General features: G+C 50.9%; 1 protein-coding gene across 1 annotated transcript; it reads left to right on the top strand.

Moving 5' to 3' along the window:
- The first annotated feature begins 11,560 nt into the window (after nucleotides 1-11,560).
- CITED4 (Cbp/p300 interacting transactivator with Glu/Asp rich carboxy-terminal domain 4) lies at nucleotides 11,561-13,511 on the top strand. Its single transcript, XM_021554751.2, has one exon. It carries the CDS (start codon nucleotides 11,663-11,665, stop codon nucleotides 12,275-12,277), a length of 615 nt encoding a protein of 204 aa, XP_021410426.1. The 5' UTR covers nucleotides 11,561-11,662; the 3' UTR covers nucleotides 12,278-13,511.
- The last annotated feature ends 5,849 nt before the right edge of the window (nucleotides 13,512-19,360 follow it).

The raw sequence follows: 19,360 nt of genomic DNA, 5'->3' as shown, positions 1-19,360 counted from the left end.
ATTTCAGAGTCTAGCCTTGGTCATTTCTTCACTGAGATGCACAGGAGAACCCCTTGAGACAACCCCACCATGTACAGCCCTGTGCATAGATTCAGCAGCAGACACGGATGGATGGGGTAGGTGGAGGAGGGTGGGAGAGGAGGGAGGGATGCTGCTCCCACCCCTCCTGCATCCCCTTACCCATAGCACCAACGCTCCCAAAACCACTGTCCCTGAAGCCCAGGCAAGAGCACCATGCAGAGTGTGGAACTACCAACACCTTTCACAAGCCCACAGCCTGGCCGTGGCAGCAGCAGGAGCGTTTCTCTCCCCACCTGGCAGTCATCTACTTTCACCAGCTTGTTCTTTACACAACAGATGCCTTCAGTAGTCAGTGTTCCCAAAAAGGGCAATTGAGTTTTAATCCTGACAATGGCAGCAGCAACATGAGCTGTTTTCCTAACATCACATATGCCAACAACTCCCATGGATTTCAGTGGATGCTGGCCAGCAACGTGCATTTTTGGATAGCACACATTTTCAGTTTACTCCCAATAAATGAATAATTCACTTAAGCGTCCAGACAATTTTCTTTATGCAAAAAGAAAACCTGTCCACATGAGATCTGTCCTTCCTTTGGCCACAAACCCCTTTGCTCTGGCTGATGTCTACGTGCACTGCAGCAGGCCAGCAGTGCTGCTTGAGCCCCTGACACGCTGCCCTGGTGGCATGACAAGATCACTAAAGCTCAGGCAGGGCTGCTCAGTGAGATAGGCACAGCTCTGCTCCTCTCACCACAAACACCAACAGATGTTTTCTTCTGTATTTCTAAGATCACAGGCAGCTCCTGTTCCCTGTCAGCTTCTACCGCGATAAAAAGGAGAATGGATGACGCAAGAAGAAAAAACTGTTTATTTCTTCCACATAAAACAAATATTTTCATGGTTTGCTATTAAGCAGAAAGTTACCTATCAGTGAAATCCCTGGTTTAGCTGGCAGGTTTTTCTGCTGGAGTTTGGCATAAGAAGAAATGTCCTGCTCCAGAAAGACGTTGTTGCAAATGAAGGAAACACCAGAAGGCCACCAGAACTTTCTCCCCAGAACTCTGCAGCTTCCTGAGGTTGTTCAGGCTCTGTCAAGGGTCCTTGCACCAGCCTGTTGCCAGCTCTTTCTTCTCTCTATGCAAGCAGCAGTTTCTCACACAGCAGTGACTCTGGCCTGTCCTACCCCAGCCCCGTGGTGACTCAGGGACCATCATCAGCCTGAGCCAGGGGCCAGCAGAGCTCACCTCTGATGCAGGAGGGGACCAGCTGGAGAGCAAAACCCAGGGGGTTTTGTCCCAAAGCCCAGTAAAGGGTCTAAAGGAGAAGTAATATGAGGAGCAGCTGAGGTGACTTGACTTGTTCAGCTGGACCCGAGGAGGCTGAAGGCAGAGCACACTGAGAGCTACTCACGAGGGGCAGTGCAGGGGCAGCTCCCATCCCTGCCCTGGGCCAGGGACAGCACCAGGGCACGGCTGGAGCTGGGCCAGGGCAGGGCAGGCTGGAGCTCAGGGAAAGGTTCTTCCCCCAGAGGTGCTGGCACTGCCCAGGCTGCCCAGGGAATGGGCACGGCCCCGAGGCTGCCAGAGCCCCAGGGATGCCCAGGGTGGGGTTGGTGGGGGTCTGGGAAGGGCTCCATCATCTTTGGTCCCTTCCAGCTCAGGATATTCCATGATTCTACAACCCTACACTATTTCTATTCTCACTTTCCCTCAGCATCCTGAGCGTGGCACTGGAACAATGACAGCAAATCCTAAAGGAAAAAGCCCCATGGATTATAGGGCACACAGATCCCAGCTGCTGTCATCACATGTCTACAGCCCAGTCCGGGGCACAGGGATTCCAGCTTTTATTTCTATTTTCTGGGCAGGGCCTGGGGTTGGGCTTCATGATCCTTGTGGGTCGTGAGTTCTATGAAGTCCCTGCTGCAGGCTCAGCCCTCACCACACACAAAACCCAGGCACACATGACAGGGTCTGAAGGTCTCCTCTGCCAGCAGAGGCTGTGGGGCTTTGCCCTGGCTTTGGAGGAGCTGGTGAGGGGCAGGTCCCCAGGCAGCACCAGGGCTGCTCCAGGGGCACAGCCCAGGAGGAGCAGCCACGGGACTGGCACAGCTGGACATGGCCACAGCAGAGATGGGATCCAGCCACCCAAACAGGCTCCCCACGCCGGACACTCTCCACCTCTGACGCCTGTGATGCCAATCAGGTGACAACAACACGATTTGTTTTCAGGAATACTGAGCTAGTGAATAACAAATAAAGGAACCTGACAAACAGGTCCCAGCGACCTGGATCCCAGGCAGCTCTCCCAGGACAAAACTTTCAGTTGCCCTGAGTCACCTGCCCTGATCCTCCCCTGGCCACGCGAACCAGAGCTGCCAGCACCCAGCCCATTCACAAGCTTGCATCTTCCCAGGGCTTTGCTGTAGTCCCTGCTCATTTATGGAGTGGAAAAGTACTTGGGGATCCTAATACAGTCAGAGAAGGGCAGGTGTGACACTGGATGTTACAGCCACGAGGGTCTGGAAATACCAGCAAGAGTGTTGTTGCTACATCAGCCCTGGAAAAACAACCACTGCCATCTTAAAAGGAGGTTGCATAACACGAAGGAAAGAGAAGGCAGATAAACAGCAGCAGATATTCCTGATGATAATGAAAGAAACACCATTCTACAGCCCCTCCAAAGACTCACCACCACAGCCCCGACTAGCCCAAACTCCAAATGAAGTCAGTTGCATGAGGCAACAGCCGGGCAGAGAAACCGCCACAGCTAATCTGCCCCAGCACAGCAGCAGAGCAGGTGCCTGGAGATAAGAAATAACCCAAAGCCTCTCTGGCTCCCTGCCCCAGAGAACAATGGCTCTCACAGGAGCAGCACTGGAGCGAGAAAGCCCCACTGCTGTCCATCTCCACTGACCCCACCACCACACCAGGTCCTGGGAGGAATGAGCAGAGGGACAGGGGGACCCAAGAAGAGGCAGTCGTGACCTGTGATGAGACAGGACACAGTGGGCTTCTTGCTAGAGAAGCCACAGCCCTGCTCTGTCCACCTGTGCCTCAAATCCAGCCTGAGGGAAATCATGGTGATCAGCACATCCAGAAGGGCCATGCAGGGATGACCACAAGCCTGGGCAGCGACGTGAGCCAGGCCTTGGGCAAAGCCTTCTTACCCCAAAGCCAATCTATGGGTCACTCACATGAGAAGATTTCAGAATCTGAGGTATTGATGATTCCAGGACTGTAGAAAGTCTCTGTCTTTCTGCCCCGTTGCCAAAGAAGAAGTCATAATTGGTCTGTGCTGGTTTCCAGGTTGTTTATTCTGTTGATCTCTCACATGTTCTGCTGCCCTGCCCAGCTCTGTCCTGCAGGGCAGCGTGTGGGGCTCTGCCCTCAGTGGGATGTTACAAACATTCAATACCAGAAACTCCCTGGGCTGGATTTACAAGAACGTGCCAATATCTGTCACCTACGTTGGACAGTGTGTCCCCAGCCTGAACCAACAGAAAAATGCCAACACCACAGTGAAACATGGAGGGCATGAAGAAGGAGAAAAAGGACAAGGCACACCCAATTTCCTCCAGCTTGTCCCCTTTGGACCCCTAATCTAGAATCCTAAAATTTTACTTTTGCACCCGTGCCACACTAATTATTACTTCTATCAAACACTCAGAGCTTGTAATTCATCCTGTAAGATTGAAAACTATTTTCCATGGACAGAGATCACAGACAGTGGCTCTGTCCAGGGGGGTTCCTGACCCCTGCCAGGGTCCCAGACCTTCCAGTGCAGCCAGAGGGAAGCCCTGGATTCCCACGAGAAGGGTTGACTCCTTGGCTTGTCTTTAGAAGGGAAAGAACATGCTGGGGGGCCTGGACAGAACAGCCATGGGACTGATGGTACCGTGCTAGAGCAGAACCCCATGACTTGGTGAGTGGACAGTCCCCTGGGCACCAGAGGCAGCTCGTTCGTAGCCTGTGGACCACAGACTCCATAGAGAAACCTGGAAAACTCCTGGCTGGAAAGGAGGAATAGAAGTGGGAAACACCAACAGAGCACAAGCAAGGCCTGTGCAGGCTGGTGGCTCAGCTGTGGCCAGCACAGGACAGGGTCAGTGCCTCAGTTTCCCTGGCTGCAGCAAGGCACAGAACTGTGCTGGGGAGGGGTGACAGCACGGGGAAGAGGTGAGCGGTGACACGTGCACCACTCCTACTGAGGCACGAGCTGGTGACACTCACGGCCCTGCAGCATGGCAGAGGCTGTGCTGGCAGACTGCTCTGGCAGGCTGCCTGCTCCTGCCTCGCTCGGAGCAGCCCCTGGAGCCCTTTGGGCCAGGCTCAGGCTGAGCAGTGCTTGGGCTGCCAGCCCTCTCCAAAGCAGGACACATTTTGTGTTGGCAGACCCAAGGAGGTCCTTGAGGGCTTGAGGGAATCTCTGGGCAGCCCTGGGACAGGCAGCTGGCTGGGGCTCAGGTACCACACCACCCATGCTGGGTTTGACTCTGCCACAGGACAAGAACCCCTGTGGGCCTTTGAGGCTGAAGTGCAGCCCACCCCAGCCATGGTACAAGCCTAAACCCAAAGCAGCTGCCCTGGAAAAAGTCAGGATGCAGAGCAGGAGCTCACCAAGTGGCAGCTCCACTCTGCAGGGCACCAGTGAGGAGAGCCCAGAGCCCCCTGCCCCTTCTGCTTCCTGAGGCATCCTAGTCCCAGCCCACAGGGACATCCAAGGTATTGCAGGAAATTTAGGACTCTTGAACCACTGACTAGTATCATTAAGTAGAAGTTGTTGATTGTTTACATTACACATATATTTATAGATTTTACAAACTGCTAAGTACACAATTCTTGATTAGTGCCTTTGTCTTGTTCACTCGTTTTCTGTTTGCATTTCTCAGAGTATATGATTTAGATGTTTCATAGTTTTCTGTTATTTAGTTCTTGTGGTCTTGGTATTCGGTTTCTCAGCCTCTTCTTTCTTATTTTAATACAATTTATGTTCTAATAGCTGTGACAAATTTTTGATGCTTTGGTAATAAATTTAGAAGCAGGCTGGCTGGTGCACACTATGGCCTAACCCTTGCAAATACATTACAACAACAAGGTGGTGCTGAGTTTGCTCTGGTCACTGTCCATGAGATCAGGAACCAGAAGCAGTGAGCAGAGCAGGAAGCAGGCCCAGAGGAAAGCAAACAAGAGAAAGCAATTGAGGAAGCTCGTGTCTCATTCATGTGTATCTCAGCCAAAGTCCAAAGCAGGAGGCTCTTGCAAAGGACACTGGAAAAATTCCAGTGATGTTATCTGCCCCCACAGAGCAATATTAGCCTAGAGGAAAAAAAAAAAAAAAGAAGTAAAGTTGTTTACAACCTGGGCAAGCCAGCTTGGTGGTTGGAGCACACGGGGCACTGGGATCAGCTGTGTCTGCCACTCCTCAGGGAGCACCAACCCCTCCTGCCTGGCTCTGCCTCAGCCACCTCTGCACCCTTTAGTGGCCCTGGCAGGTGAGATGCTGCTGAGGAGCAGGTGGGCCCCACCAGTGCACACAGGAAGCATGTGCAAGGAGGTTGCACACCCACCACCTGCACTTTTGGCAGGCTCCCACAGAGCTGAGAGGAAGCACAGCCTTCCCATCCCATCCGTGGCATCCCAGCAGGGTTCATGGCTCCCCAGAGCTGGCCACTGGCTGCAGAGCAGCCCCTGCACCCACTGGGGCTGTGGGGGCTCAACCCACCCTTTGTCCCCTCCCATGGGCTGTTTGCACCCCTTGGCTCTGCCTAGCACCTCCTGCTTTTTATGAAATGTTTCCATCCAAATGCAGATGAGAATTATGAGAATTACAGGCTAATTCTGCTGGATTCTGCTCTCCTGGAGGACCTTTTCACCAGACAGAAATCAGGGAGAGGAGATTTGGGGCTGCTGCTGGGTGGAGCTGCTGTTCCTGTGCAGTTACTTGTGCCCAGAGAGGAGCCACATCTGAGCTCTTTGTTTTTCCTCCTTAATATTCTGGGTGTTTTTTCAATCTTAATGAAAAGACTTTCCTGCTGCACACCCATAGCTGCTCACAGAGAAATGAGAAATGAGAAAACTCACACTCATCCCACCTCTCTCATCTGAGAGGCATTTGCTCAAGGAAGCTGGCACGAGCCTGTTCCTGCCCCGCACGTACTGAGGGATGGCACCGTGACTGTGCTGGGCAAAGTCCTTCCCTGTAAATCACCTGTGGGGTGCCAACTCCACAGACTCATCACCAGGCAGGCAGTGTCTGGGGCACCTTCCCAGGAGATGTTGCTCTGCCCTGCCCACAGCCCCCAGCGAGCTCAGATCCTCCACACCTCCCTGCTGGGCCATGCTGGCACCCATGGAACCACAGGCTCCCCACATCCTGACCAGTGAATGGCAGCTGTCACCTTAATTGTCCATGTCAGACCCATCTGAGGACAAGAAATAGGTTTAGGGTAACAGGGTGTCTCAAAGAATTTGCTGTTGGCAACTTCTCTTTGTCAGAGGCACGTGTAAGTGTAAACTCAGTGCAAAGAAAATTAATATTTCATTAAACTTCTAAATCTTGGCTTATTGGCATACCTATTTAAAGCCAAACTGAAGAAATTCCATCAGAATTTGCTCCTGGTTCAGTATTGATAGCACCATAGTCTCTCACCTTCAGAGTTGGGGTTTGCAAACTGTGATGGTCCTTAAACAAATGAAAAATGACAGTGCACTGCACTTCCTTCTCATCTCCTGGTTGTCAATAAACAAATCTGCTGGGAAAGCATTAGATGTGCAGCAGAGCCTCCCTAGGATCCTTCCAGATCTGGTATAGAGACCTTCAACAGCTGATAGTGACTATTTGATCAAAGTGTATGTCCCAAGATAGTCAAACATTAGGTAGAAAAACTTCCAAGCCCTTGGCAGTGCAGGGAGAGGCAGCAGATGTGTCCTCAGGCAGGACTTGAGGAAAAGCAGACCCTGTGGGGTGGGCAGTGTGGGCCCTGGAACCCTCCAAATCCAAATTACCCTCCCTCTGCTGGTTCGTGGTCCCTCTTTCTTCCCAGCAGCCTGAGCCTCCAGCAAGGAGCTGGCTATGGGCTGGGGAACCTTGCAAGGTGCAAGTCTTTGCCTCTGCTTACAGAAAACCCACACCCATGCACCTCTCATCCCTGGGGAGTTTGGGGGCAGGAGTTTGCACTGGAATTCCACTGCAGCTGCACAGTCAATGCATGATGAGCAGGCATCAAACGTGTGGAGGGAATTCCTCACCTAAGCAAAATCATAGGTGACACAGAGCTGTGAATCAGGCTGCCTCCTGAGAGGGAAAAGAAAAGATCTGCAACGTGCTGGTGGCCAGATCCCTGAATTTCTGCCTGCCCACATGGATGCCTCGACCTGGGACAAAGACCCATGGGCAGTGCTGCCACATCCCCAGTCACACCGAGGCAAACTGGTGTCACTGGAGCAACAATCTGACTAATCCCAGCCTGGGGAATGCACCCTTGATAACACAGGGCTGATGATACCAGTACAGTAGAGACCTGGGTGTCTTGGTTTGGAGACAAATTTAGGAGAAAACACTCTGAAATGAGTGTTTCCTCTAAAGAGAAGGGCTCCAATGATCCCTTTTTCCAATGAGAAATGAATACCAGTTGGTGAAAGTGAAAAAACCCCAGCAAAACTGTTTATTAACAAAAGAAAAAAGCCAACCGAAAAACAAAGGGGTGCCTGCAAGGCACAGAAAAGGATTGAACAAGTGCTAAATATTGAAATTTCAAAACCTTAACCCCCACCCCTCCCCAGACCGTGTGGATGGCAGCTGCCCCCCTTTGTCTCAGAGAAGGGAGGGAACAGGAGCTCACACAGCACTTGGGTAGAATAGATGAGAACCTTTCTGTTGTGGGTCTCCTCACAGCAGGCAAAGCTGGGTTCTAATGTCCCTTCTCGTGTTGGTTCATCTTCTCCAAGTTCTCAGGTTCAGGGTGGCTCCCTGCCAGCTCCCCAAACAGACAAAAAAAAAAAAAAAAATCAAAGCCAAAACAGTTCAAGGGAAAAAAAATCAAAAAAGCCATCAAGAGGATTCCCAGTACAGCCTCCAGCCTAGGGGAAGGGGGGGAAAAAACTTCTTGCTTCAAGCTAGCAGAAACTCTAATCCAGCAAATGAACAAGGTAGTGTTCTGCTGCACACCACAGCCCAAGCACACTGGAGAGAGAGGATTTGAACCAAAGCACACAGGAGCTCAAGCCTCCCCACCCCACCCCAGGTCCATCATAAAGCTACAGCAGGCATTTCTGGGCATAAAACAAACGATCAGGGAATAAAGTATCACCAGAAAATTACCCCAAGACACTGGGGAAGCGCCATGCCAGGAAGCCATGGATGACACACTGATGGAGGTGGCTGATGTGGTGACTCCAATCTGGGCTCACTGACCAAGAGCCCAAGGGCTGGACCTGGCAGTTTATCTGCTTTCCCAGAAAGGCCAGCCTGTCCTTGGGCTGATGACAGATGGCAGGGCAGAGACACAAGCCTGGGGTTAGATGGGTCGCACAGAGTGTTTGTCAATATGGCTGCAGCAGTTTGGGTCCTTAATCCTCAAGACCTGAGCACAACAAGGACCCACTGGTTGTTCTGGGCCAAGAAGAGCAGAGAGAGATGCTACCAGAACTGGTCAGCTCTTTCCCAGCTCTGCTCTCCAGATACCCGCTGGGGCAGTGTGAATTGCAGCAGGTTTGTCTAAGCTGGTCCCTGTAAAATAAAATATTACTGGTTCAAGAACAGGGAGCCCTCACAACACAGAGCACAGGAGATTGGCACACACATTGCAAACATGGAAGCTGTTGATCTCCAGACACCTCTGCCCCCTTCAATGCCTCCCATCATCCCATCCCCTGTGCCAGTCCCTTTCTGCAGGCACTGGTTCTTCTCAAACACCCCAGGTCATGCTGGGGAAATATTTTGGGACAATGGCACAAGCTGGATACAGCTTTATTTCTGGTTAAATTCTTCTCAGACTGGATGAGTAGCTGATTGGTCTTACCCTTGCAGGAAAATGGACATGAAGGAGGACAGAGATGGAGGTTCTGTCATCTGCTGATTTGTTTCCAAACTGAAAGGCAATTTACCACCTTTGGGGTCTTCAGTAATGCAAATGCTGCAGAGAGCCCTTTCCCACCTGTTACTCCTGTCCAAGAATTCCTGCCCCTGCCCAGGTCTTACAGGACACACCACACCTCTTCTCCAAGTGAGAGATGTTTTCATGGCTGGGTGCCTCTGAAAACACCAGGGCAGACACTCCCCTAGCATTTATTCCTCACCTGGGTGTGCATCTCCATGTGAACTTGTAGGCAGGCTGGTATATGTATGTGAGCGTGTGTTTATTAGTACTAAAAAGGCATTTGTCAAAATCTCTAGAGTTAAAAAACAATCATTACATAATTATAATGAACAATTAACCAACTGATTCATCAGCTAGAGGCTCACCAACAACACCTGAAACCTATCCCAGCCGCCTAACAAGGCAGAAGGTGGCACAAACAAATGTAACACCCAGAATGTCCTGGAGATTTATGGCCCTGTGCTTTCTCCAGGTAAGAGAAGACACTTTCCATTCCTGGCTGCTGGCATCTTGGAGCTGAATGGTCCCAGGTGTTCCCTGCTCTGAGCTGCTGGTTTAAAGTGTTTTGATACAGAAATATTCCTTAGAAGTGACCCTTAGGGTCAGTATCATGGCTAAGAACTCCCTATAGGTGCCCATGCTGCCTTAGACCTTTCCTCTGCTCACAAGGGTCTGCAAGTACCATGAATATGCAGAACACTTAAAACTCCACAAATAACCTGCTCCAAGCCAGCAGAAAAGTCCTGTCTGTCACTACCAGTGCCATGGTCTGTAATGCTGTGGTTAAGAGTTGACTGGGAGAGGACAAAGAATGAAGTTGGGGAAGCAAGTTGAACTATGTCATACTGTGCCTTCCAAGCAGGTAAATATGCAACACTAATATCTTTTAAAAAGAAGTCTCTAGGTTCCTTCAAAACACAAAGCAGACAAGGAAGATCACCACTGTTCTTTCCACAATTACTGGAATGCACCATGTCCTGAAGAGAGCACCAGAGCTGCTGCAGTCTATGCCCATGGTGATATAATTTGGCTACCAAAGCTCAGCAGGTGGGCACGGGAGACAGAGCTCACCTCAGAGCTGACAAAGACACTGCTGCAGTTACATCAGCAAACGCCTGCGTGTACAACATCCTCAGTAGCATCTGTGCTTGGAAAGTTGGAGCACCCTTGCTAGGAAGATACTTCCTGTTGGAATCTGTGGTATTGATGATTCTGAGATTGTAAAAATCTCTGTCTTTTTGCTTTGTTGCCAAACAAGAAATCGTAATTCATCTGTGCTGGTTTCAAGGTTGTTTATTCTGTTTATCTCTCACATGTTCTGCTGCCCTGCCCAGCTCTGTCCTGCAGGGCAGCGTGTGGGGCTCTGCCCTCAGTGGGATGTGACAAACATTCAATACCAGAAACTCCCTGGGCTGCATTTACAAGAACGTGCCAATATCTGTCACCTACGTTGGACAGTGTGTCCCCAGCCTGAACCAACAGAAAAATGCCAACACCACAGTGAAACATGGGGGGCATGAAGAAGGAGAAAAAGGACAAGGCACACCCAATTTCCTCCATCTGGTCCCCTTTGGACCCCTAATCTAGAATCCTAAAATTTTACTTTTGCACCCGTGCCACACTGAATTATTACTTATATCAAACACTCAGAGCTTGTAATTCATCCTGTGAGATTGAAAACTCTTTTCCATGGACAGAGATCACAGCCAGTGTCTCTGGGGGCTCTGTCCAGGGGGGTTCCTGACCCCTGCCAAAGTCTTAAGCCTTCCAAAGCAACCAAAAAAAACCTCTAAATTCCCACAACTTCCGACCGAGTAACCAACACAGCTGATGCCACCAACTATTCTTGACCACCAACTCAGCCCTGCGAGCACCTGACAAAGCATGAAGAGGGAGCTCAGCACAAGCCCCGCAGCGGGACCTGTGACAGCGCGTACAAAGACTTGTGCAGCGGCACTGCGAGGAGGAAGGCAGCGGAGCGGTGACTGCGGAGAGCTGCTGGCAGCGTCAGGGGGATGCAGTGACGGGACTGCCGAGCCGAGCCGAGCCGAGCCGAGCCGAGCCGAGCCGAGCCGAGCCGAGCCGAGCCGAGCCGGGCCGGGAGCGAGCCCGCCGCGCCTCCCTCGCTGCCGGCCGCGGGGCCGGGCCGGGGCCGCGCTCCAATGGGCGCCGGGGCCGCCCCGCCCGCCCCGCCCGCAGCGCTATAAGTGCGGGACGCGGCCGGGGCAGCGCAGCCCGGCCCCGCCGCGGAGCTGAGCGCAGCCCGGGAGCGCAGCCCGGCCGCGGGAGCGCCGGAGCCCCGGAGCCCCGGAGCCCCGGAGCGGCGCGTTCCGAGCGGCGCAGCCCCGCTCCGCCGGCACCCGGCCCCGGCTCCGCGCAGCTTCCCCGCCGGCCGAGCGAGCGGAGCGGCGCCTTCCCCCCGGGCGGAGGTGGGGGCTCGCCCGGATCGTCTGCCGGAGCCGGCTCGGCGGGAGCGGGACGCGGTGCCGTCCCCGGGAGCCGTGGCCGAGCCGCCGTCGTCTCGCAGGGACCTGGAGCCATGGCCGAGCATATGATGATGCCGATGAGCCACGGGGGCGCCGGGCTGCAGAGCTACCGCATGGGGGTGAGCGGGCTGCAGGGACCCCCGCAGCACGGGCAGCATGTGCTGAGGACGCTGCCTGCCGCCGCTCAGATGATGCCCTACGGAGGGGCTGCCATGGACGGTGCCATGAGGCCAAGAGCCAGCCTCAGCGGACAGATGGGCCACCACCAGATGCAGAGCGCGATGATGTTCAATGGCCCGGGTCAGCAGCAGCAGTACGTGGGGCCGGTGGGCACCCAGCAGCTCATGGCCAGCATGCACCTACAAAAACTCAACACCCAGTACCAGGGCCACCCGCTGGGCATGAGCAACGGGCCCGTGGGAGCCGGTGCCCAGCAGTACAGAGTGGGGCCGGGCCAGCACCCGGGCATGCAGCACATGCCCCCGCCAGCGCTGACGTTGAATGTTATGGACACTGATCTTATAGACGAGGAGGTCTTGACATCCCTTGTCCTGGAATTGGGGTTGGATCGGATTCAGGAGCTGCCAGAGTTATTCTTGGGACAGAACGAGTTCGACTTCATTTCAGACTTTGTTAGCAAACAGCAACCCAGTGCCATCAGCTGCTGAGGGGCTTTGAGCTCCTCCTTGTGTCTGGGTGGTTTTGAGTTTGTTTCTAACTTTTCCCCACCTGCCATCCTCCTCCCTTCCCCTGCCTTGTCCTGTCCTGGATTCCTGCCCTCCCCAAAGGGACAATCATCGGACACTGGCTTGCAATGGATTGCTTTCCTCTTCTGTGTGTTTTTCCTGTGTGGGAGTTTCTGGAGAGGGGGTTGGTGCACCCCAAACAGAGAGCAGATCAAGAGCTCCTGCTGCAGAACTGCCTCTAAATGACATTAACAGGATTTCTGGCTTAAGTAGAAATAATGGACTTAGGACTTTCCTCAACTAGCTTGGAGCACAAGCAGCGATAGGCAGCTGGCAGCCCTGCTGGTAGCTGGATTTGTTCGTGGATTCTGTGGTGCCAGTGGAGTTGAAGGATCCCGAGAGAGGATTGTCTCCCTGGTGCATGGTTTGAACCAGTTTTCCCTTGCAACCATGGGTGGGGTTAGTTATTTTTTGGGATGTTTTACTGTGACAGTAAGTAGGTCTTCAGTCATGTCTGTTCAGCTCGGGAAGCGGCACTTCCCCATAGCAGGCTTTTTTCTAACTCGCAAAAATAAAGTATGCCTTGGGGAAGGGTGTGCGTTTGTGCCTAAATGTTAATCTCCGTGGAACTTCAGATCTCGGACCTGTATTGCTAATCAGCTGTAAAATTTACCAAGTGTTTGAGGTTGGTTCAGGCATGAGGCTTAAAGCTGCAGTCTGGCTCCACTTTTTTTCCACCTCTGAAACCAAATAAAGACCATGTAACTGTATATTTCAGTTCTAATCTTATTTATTTTCCTGTGATTATTTATTTGCAAGGGTTTCTTTTGTTATTTGGCTTTGGGACTGCTGGGAAAGATGCCTGGAGAGTACTGCAGCTTTAAGATGCTGGCTTTGGGAAAAGCAAGCCTGGGATAGTTTTCAAGCTGCTCTGCAGAATAGTTACTTCAACTCGAGATCGTTATGCTGAACGCGCAGGACTCTAAATCCAACACCTTTCCGAATGTGATAAAGATGACTCGATTTCCAATTCCCTTGCTCAGAGAAGGGGAGCTGTAAGAGCCGGCGGGGTTTGGTTTCCTCCGCTGGCTCCTGTTTCCAGGGGAGCTCCGGTGACTCTGGGTTGCTGCTGCCCCCTGGTGCTGCCGGCCCCTGGCAGCTGCCGCTCGGCGAGTCGGAATGTACAGATGGGCTTGCGAATAAAAGCTGAAATATCTCCCGTGTGCGTTTGTTGGGTGCCCGTCTCCGGACTGGTGCGGCGCGGACCGCTGGGAGAAGCGCTGCCCTTGCTCCTGCTGGGGGGCTGTGGTCACTTGTGTGCCCCACCTGAGTGGGAAGGAAGGATTGGGTTTCTGGTTCAATGCTTGGAACTAAGGCCTTGAAATGTGGCTGGGAGGATGAGATGCTCCTTTTCTGTACTGAGAAGAAATTACAGACATGGATGGTGTTGCTCTGTTGCAGAATAGCTGCTTTTGCTGGCTGAGCCAGGTGATAGAATCATAAAATGGTTTGGGTTGGAAAGGAATTAAAGATCATCTAGAGTTGCTTGGATGAGTGGGTGGTGATTCCTTCCAGATCAAGTGCACCTCTGACAGGTGGGCTACAGCTCTGCTGCAGTCTTCTGTACCACAAAGGCTCTAAAAATCAAGGCAGCTGTTGCTCTCCTACTCCTACAGGGCTTGGATTTTCCTTTTTAAAGGATTTCCAGCCAGCTCCTTTGCAGAGTAGGAATGCACCCCAGTGTTGCTTTCCTGCCCTGTAGTAATGGGGCTGTGGATGCTGGTATTGCAATGGCTGAACCACTTTGAACTGTCAATGTCCCCTGGTCCTGTTCCTTGCACAACTCAAGACCAGTTGTTGTGGTTATGCCTGTACAGCCTGGAGACCTGGCCAAAAAATAACTGCTGGGGCTTTTGTTGAAGGTGGGAGAGCCCTGCTTAGGCTGTCAGCTTTGTGGCAATGGGCTATTGGAGATCTAGAAGAACTTTGTGTAGCTGCAGGTTGTAGGTAAGTGAAGAGTTGGCAACCTCAGAATAAAAGTAATTCAACCACAAGAAAAGTATGTTCTAGGCTGACAGTTCTTGTTGGGGGGTGTAGGCTCTGTGGTACACACCACCGTGACCTACAGTGTTCCTGTTACAAGTGGGGAGCTGTGTCCATCCCACAGATGAGGACTATCAACTCAGCAATTTCTGCAGAGCTTCACCAGGACCATGTGTTTCTGTGATAAGCACTTTACACTTGATGGCCAGAGGAACGTGTCTGTACATCCTCTCCAAGGGCTCTGCACTGGGAAAGGTGCTGTTGATTTAAGTCAGAGTACAGGAACTGCTAATACCAGAGATGTGGAGTGACTGGGGGTTCACAGTCAGGATTTCCTTGGGAGTCTGTCCCAGCAGGCTCAATTGAGATTATTTTAATGCTTCTTGAGTATGTCACCCCCATTCCACAAAAGACCCTGTTAAGTGTGGTCAGTCTGTGATTTTCTAGAAAATCCAGGTCAAAACTACTATCATTTCTGCTAGAAGCCTGGTTTTTCTGTCTGGGCTGGACTGGCCAAATGCTATGATCATTTCCATTGAAATGCTTTCTTAGTTCAGGTGGAGTTTGCCCCCACACCTCTGTGCTGCAGGCTCTGTATGCTTTGTATCAGGCACACAGGACCTGTACAGCAGCACAAGCTGCAGCTTGGACAGCTCAGGTCTCCCTCTCCACTCACCTGCCTGCCCAGGTCCCCTGGCAGGGGGAACAAAGGTGCCAGGTGGCACAATGGGACAAGCCAGCCACCTGGGTCTGCAGGTGAGGTCCTCAAAGGTCACCAGGAATATAACAGGGCTAAATTCTGCTTTTCCCATGCAGGTGACACTGAGCTTTCCATCCCACAGCAGGATGACCCCCAAAGCTCTGGTAGGGACTGACAGGCTCTGCACACTGCTGCTGAGTGACAGTGCCTGTCAATTTGGGAGCTTTGAGGTCAAATAAGTAAACTCCTCACATGGAGAGCTTATTTACAGACAAGCATCTCTCCTCTGAAGTACCAGGAGATTATTTTCTGTATTGTGGAAAAAGGGAGTCTCTCAAACCCCACCCTATGCCCTCACCTAGGCTGGATTTTTTGTAACTTTCCAAATAGGTTTTGCAGCTGTTTTTGTAATGGCTAGGGCTTGAGGCAGCCTCTGGGAGCATGTGAGTGTGAAAGCACAGAAAGACAAGGCCTTTTTCCACATGCCTGTCTCTGACCATGTGCTCTTGGGGTGATGAAGTTTGTTGCTAGCTCAAGGTGATGTGGAGTTGCAAAGGTGGAAGTCTGGTGCAGAGCTGGTGAAGGATCTGCTAACAGTGAGTAGCCAGGCAATAACATGAGCAATGCCTGGTAAATACAAAATGATGGCTAGAGGGTTAATCCTCCTTGACTTCATGCGGTGCTGGGCTCTAAACTAGCTCCAGCCACACAGCAAAGATCTTACTATGACAAAGTTTCTATGAAAAGTCTCAGCTTGCTGTTCAGGAGGAGCCAGACCAGCAAAAGGAAGGCTAGAAAATCATTAGAAGATGAATGAAAAGTAAAATCAAACAGTGAATGCCCTACAGAACCAACAGACAATTCAGACCCATGATGGTGAACTGTCAAAAATTCTGGTCTGTTTATAGAAAAATGATCATGTAAAACTAGAGAAATGGTAGAACAAGAACAATCAACTGAGGTGGAGTAATGTTTTTCGAAAGAAGCCACAAAATAGCTTGGGACTCCTCAGCCAGGAAGAAGCTGGGCAACAGAAGCTTATAATGTAAGTGAAAGGAGAAGGTGACAGGGAATTCTTTTTCCCAAGTGTGATGGGAGATACCTGTTGATCTCTGCAGATTTAGCAGAGGCCAGGGTCAAACCCGAGTGAACTGAGGTGTTTCTGCAGGCAATGTGTAGCTCACTGAAGTTCTTTTTGACAGTATAGGAGATACATGGACACTTGGGGATACCTGAATGTTTCTGTAAGTCCAAAACCACTCATCTGTGCCTCAAAAGATCTCCTGAAACAAAGGTTCCTGACTCAGAAACAGGATGTTTGTTTTGTTTTGGGTTTTTTTTTGAGGGATATCTGGGGGTTGTTTGTGAGGTTTTTTGTTTGATTGGGCTTGTTTGTTTATTTTTAATTCATAGATACATTTTCCTTCAGTGATGTCTTGTGCCAATGAAATCCACAGGGGAGAAATCAAGGTCTTTGTAAGAAGCTTAAGCTCTCTAAGCTCCTCTTTATTTAAACCTGCCACCCCCTCACTTTGCTCAGTGTCCCCAAATTCCCAATCATTTCTTGTCCATCTTCTCCACATTAATAATGATTTTGGAGCTTTTGAGATGTTCCCCCTTGAGTATCTCCCTGTCCAAGAACCACTGTGTGTTGTAGGTTGTGATCACCTTTTTCTGCCCTGTTTCTAGCTTTATGGGATGGGGGAGGGAGCAGCTCTGGTTTAAGCTGTAGATGGATGTGTCATGGATTTTGCCAATGCTATAATTAGGTCTGCTTGTTCTATATTTCAAACATCCATCACAGAACCACAGAAATATTTAGACTGGAAGGGACCTTTTGAGGTCACTCAGTCCAGTCCCCTGCTCCAAGCAGGACTGCATTCAAAGGCAGGGCAGCCTGCCCAGGGCTTTGTCCAGGCAGATTTTGAAAACTTGAGGGGATGGGATTTGTTTGGAACCTTGTTTTAGCTGTAGGGCTCTGTTCCTTAATTTTTTAAAACCTGTATTGCTGGGTTTGCATTTGCCTCAAAAGTTTGGAGTGAGGGGTCCCATCTGCTCCTCTTCCTCATGCTGCCATGCTGGGACCTCATCGTTTCTGTCTCCTCAAGCCTTTAGAGAAAATACTGAGTTTCCTTGAGCAGGGGTAGGCTTTGCTCTGTTTCTTTGCAGCACACTTCTGGGGATGGTTTGTTCCTACTCAAAACAGCCAGAGTAAGAATACGGTTTGTTCTTGTGACATCTTGACTTTGCCCAAGAATCCTCTGGACTACCACAGGGGTGAGGAAGAAAGGGGATTTTACAATTTACCTCCCCCTAAAAGTCCAAAGCACAGTTACTAATAAATATTCCAATAGCTTTCACGTTCTTGGCTACAACAGAACTGTCTCAGATGTGGTTTTCTCCTCTAGAAAAACTGGAGATGCTCCTGGTCAAATACTGACAACTTATAAAAATAAAACTATGGCTGTGCCTGATGTCATCCTGTGCAGCTCCCAAAACAAGTCACAGCACCTGCCTCCAATACAAGCTGGCTGCTAAGGATGCCCATCCCACACACACTGGCGCCTGCAGCAGAGTCCAGGGAATGCTCCACACATCAGCTCCAGCCCTGTCTTACAGGTAAGTCCCTCCCTGTGTCCCACACTGCTCCTGGGGTACATGGCAAGAGGCAGAGGCAGGTGTCAGCTCCCAAGGAAAGCATGACTCCACCACCTCTAACTCCATCACACTCTGAATTTGGACAGCGCTGAGCCCCTTGATTATTGCTGTTAGCATGGGCTCCCTGACAATCACATTGCCTCACTGCATTGCCAAGGAAAAGGAGCAATTTGGAGTCAAGAAGCCAATGGCAAAGACAAGACAAAGAGTCTTAGAGCTGCTGCAATGAGGCAGAACGCCTTCAGATGAAGGGAGAAGGTACCAGGTCCTTTGCTGATCACAACAGAAACCAGAGTTATGTCTGGCTGTGTCATGTCAGAAACATCTGTGTTGTTGCCTCTTCCAGATCCTCATGTCACAAGCACTTGTTGCTGAGGAGATCTCTGAGATCCTACATGTGATTTGTTACAGCTGGACTCTGCTCGAGTGCCTCTGCAACAATATCTGAGGATCCCACTGTGGAATATTCCCACTTTGCTGAACCCAAGTCCCTAGTGCAGCAGGGATTCCCAGGAGCCTCCACATGTCTCTACATGAACAGGGATTAGGGAAAGCAGCTCTTTGCCAAATCCAAGTGATATTCTGGAGGCAAAGGACTAAGCCCATAGTAAAAGCTGTGCAAGTGACTGCTTTCGCAAGCATCTGATCCCAGCCCAATTCCCAGGTCAGCCTTTGCCCTGAAGAAGAGGGAAAACAGGGATCTGCACCTCAGTCTTTGCTAACATGCTGTTGTTTAGAAAGCCAGTGGTTGCACTGTGGTCCATCTCAGCAGTATTTCCATGCTGAGGGGCTCTTCTGGGGCATGTCCTTGTCGAGCACGTTACAACACTCCCAATTTTCAGATACTGGTTACAGTCTGCCGTTAGGTTGCTTCATAATTGCTACACCAAGGTATGGACCAAGTCCTGCTTTTCCTGTTTCAACTGTAAATACAAAATTCAGTTGATTGCAAGGCACTGTAGTGAGTTGAGGAAAGTTTTGACAAGTCAGCCAAGTCCCGTGCCTGTTGTATGTGTGCAGCTCAGAGGCAGTGGGACCTTTCCATGTGCAGGGGCTGTGCTGCATCCTGCAGCCTCCAGATGGATTATTATTTCCTTTCCAGATTTGCCAAAAATATCCCTGAGTTCACATTTCCAGGGAATTTTGCAAGTTCAGCCTGCTACAAACATTCATGACCTGCTCATGACCACTGAAATACCAGGGGGGTGAAGAGACCTCAATTCAACAGTTTTCTGATCTCCCACGCTGCTGGCTCTGATCCATGGTCCATCCTCACTGCTTCAGCTGCAAAAAGAAAGCAGATTTCCTCATGGAAATCTGTCTCTGCCTTCATGGCTGAAGAGTTGTGTCTGCCCCATCCTCTCCCCATCCCTCTGCACACCTCTGCCTTTCTTCAACAGCACAAAACAAACTCCAGAAGGGGACAGAGGGTTTTATTTAATTCTTTAATTCTCAGCCAAGCCCCTGTGCCAGGTGTTTTGCCAGGCACACTTCTGTGCCACAGCCACAACCAAAAGCCATCACATCCCTACAGATGGGAGAAAACAGGTAATGCTGCAGTACTGTGAGCAATGCCAAGAGCAAACCTGGTTTGTCAAGAGGGCACAGCTAGGTAAAGAAAGGAACAGTAATTTTAATAACTAAACATAGCTGTAGCTTCCTCA

This window comes from Lonchura striata, chromosome 26, assembly GCF_046129695.1.
Source record: "Lonchura striata isolate bLonStr1 chromosome 26, bLonStr1.mat, whole genome shotgun sequence".
Taxonomy (NCBI): Eukaryota; Metazoa; Chordata; class Aves; order Passeriformes; family Estrildidae; genus Lonchura; species Lonchura striata.
This window is presented reverse-complemented; position numbering and strand designations above follow the sequence as displayed.

Coding starts and splice junctions, on each gene's coding strand:
- CITED4 (XM_021554751.2), top strand. CDS start 11,663: ATGGCCGAGCATATGATGATGCCGATGAGCCACGGGGGCGCCGGGCTG.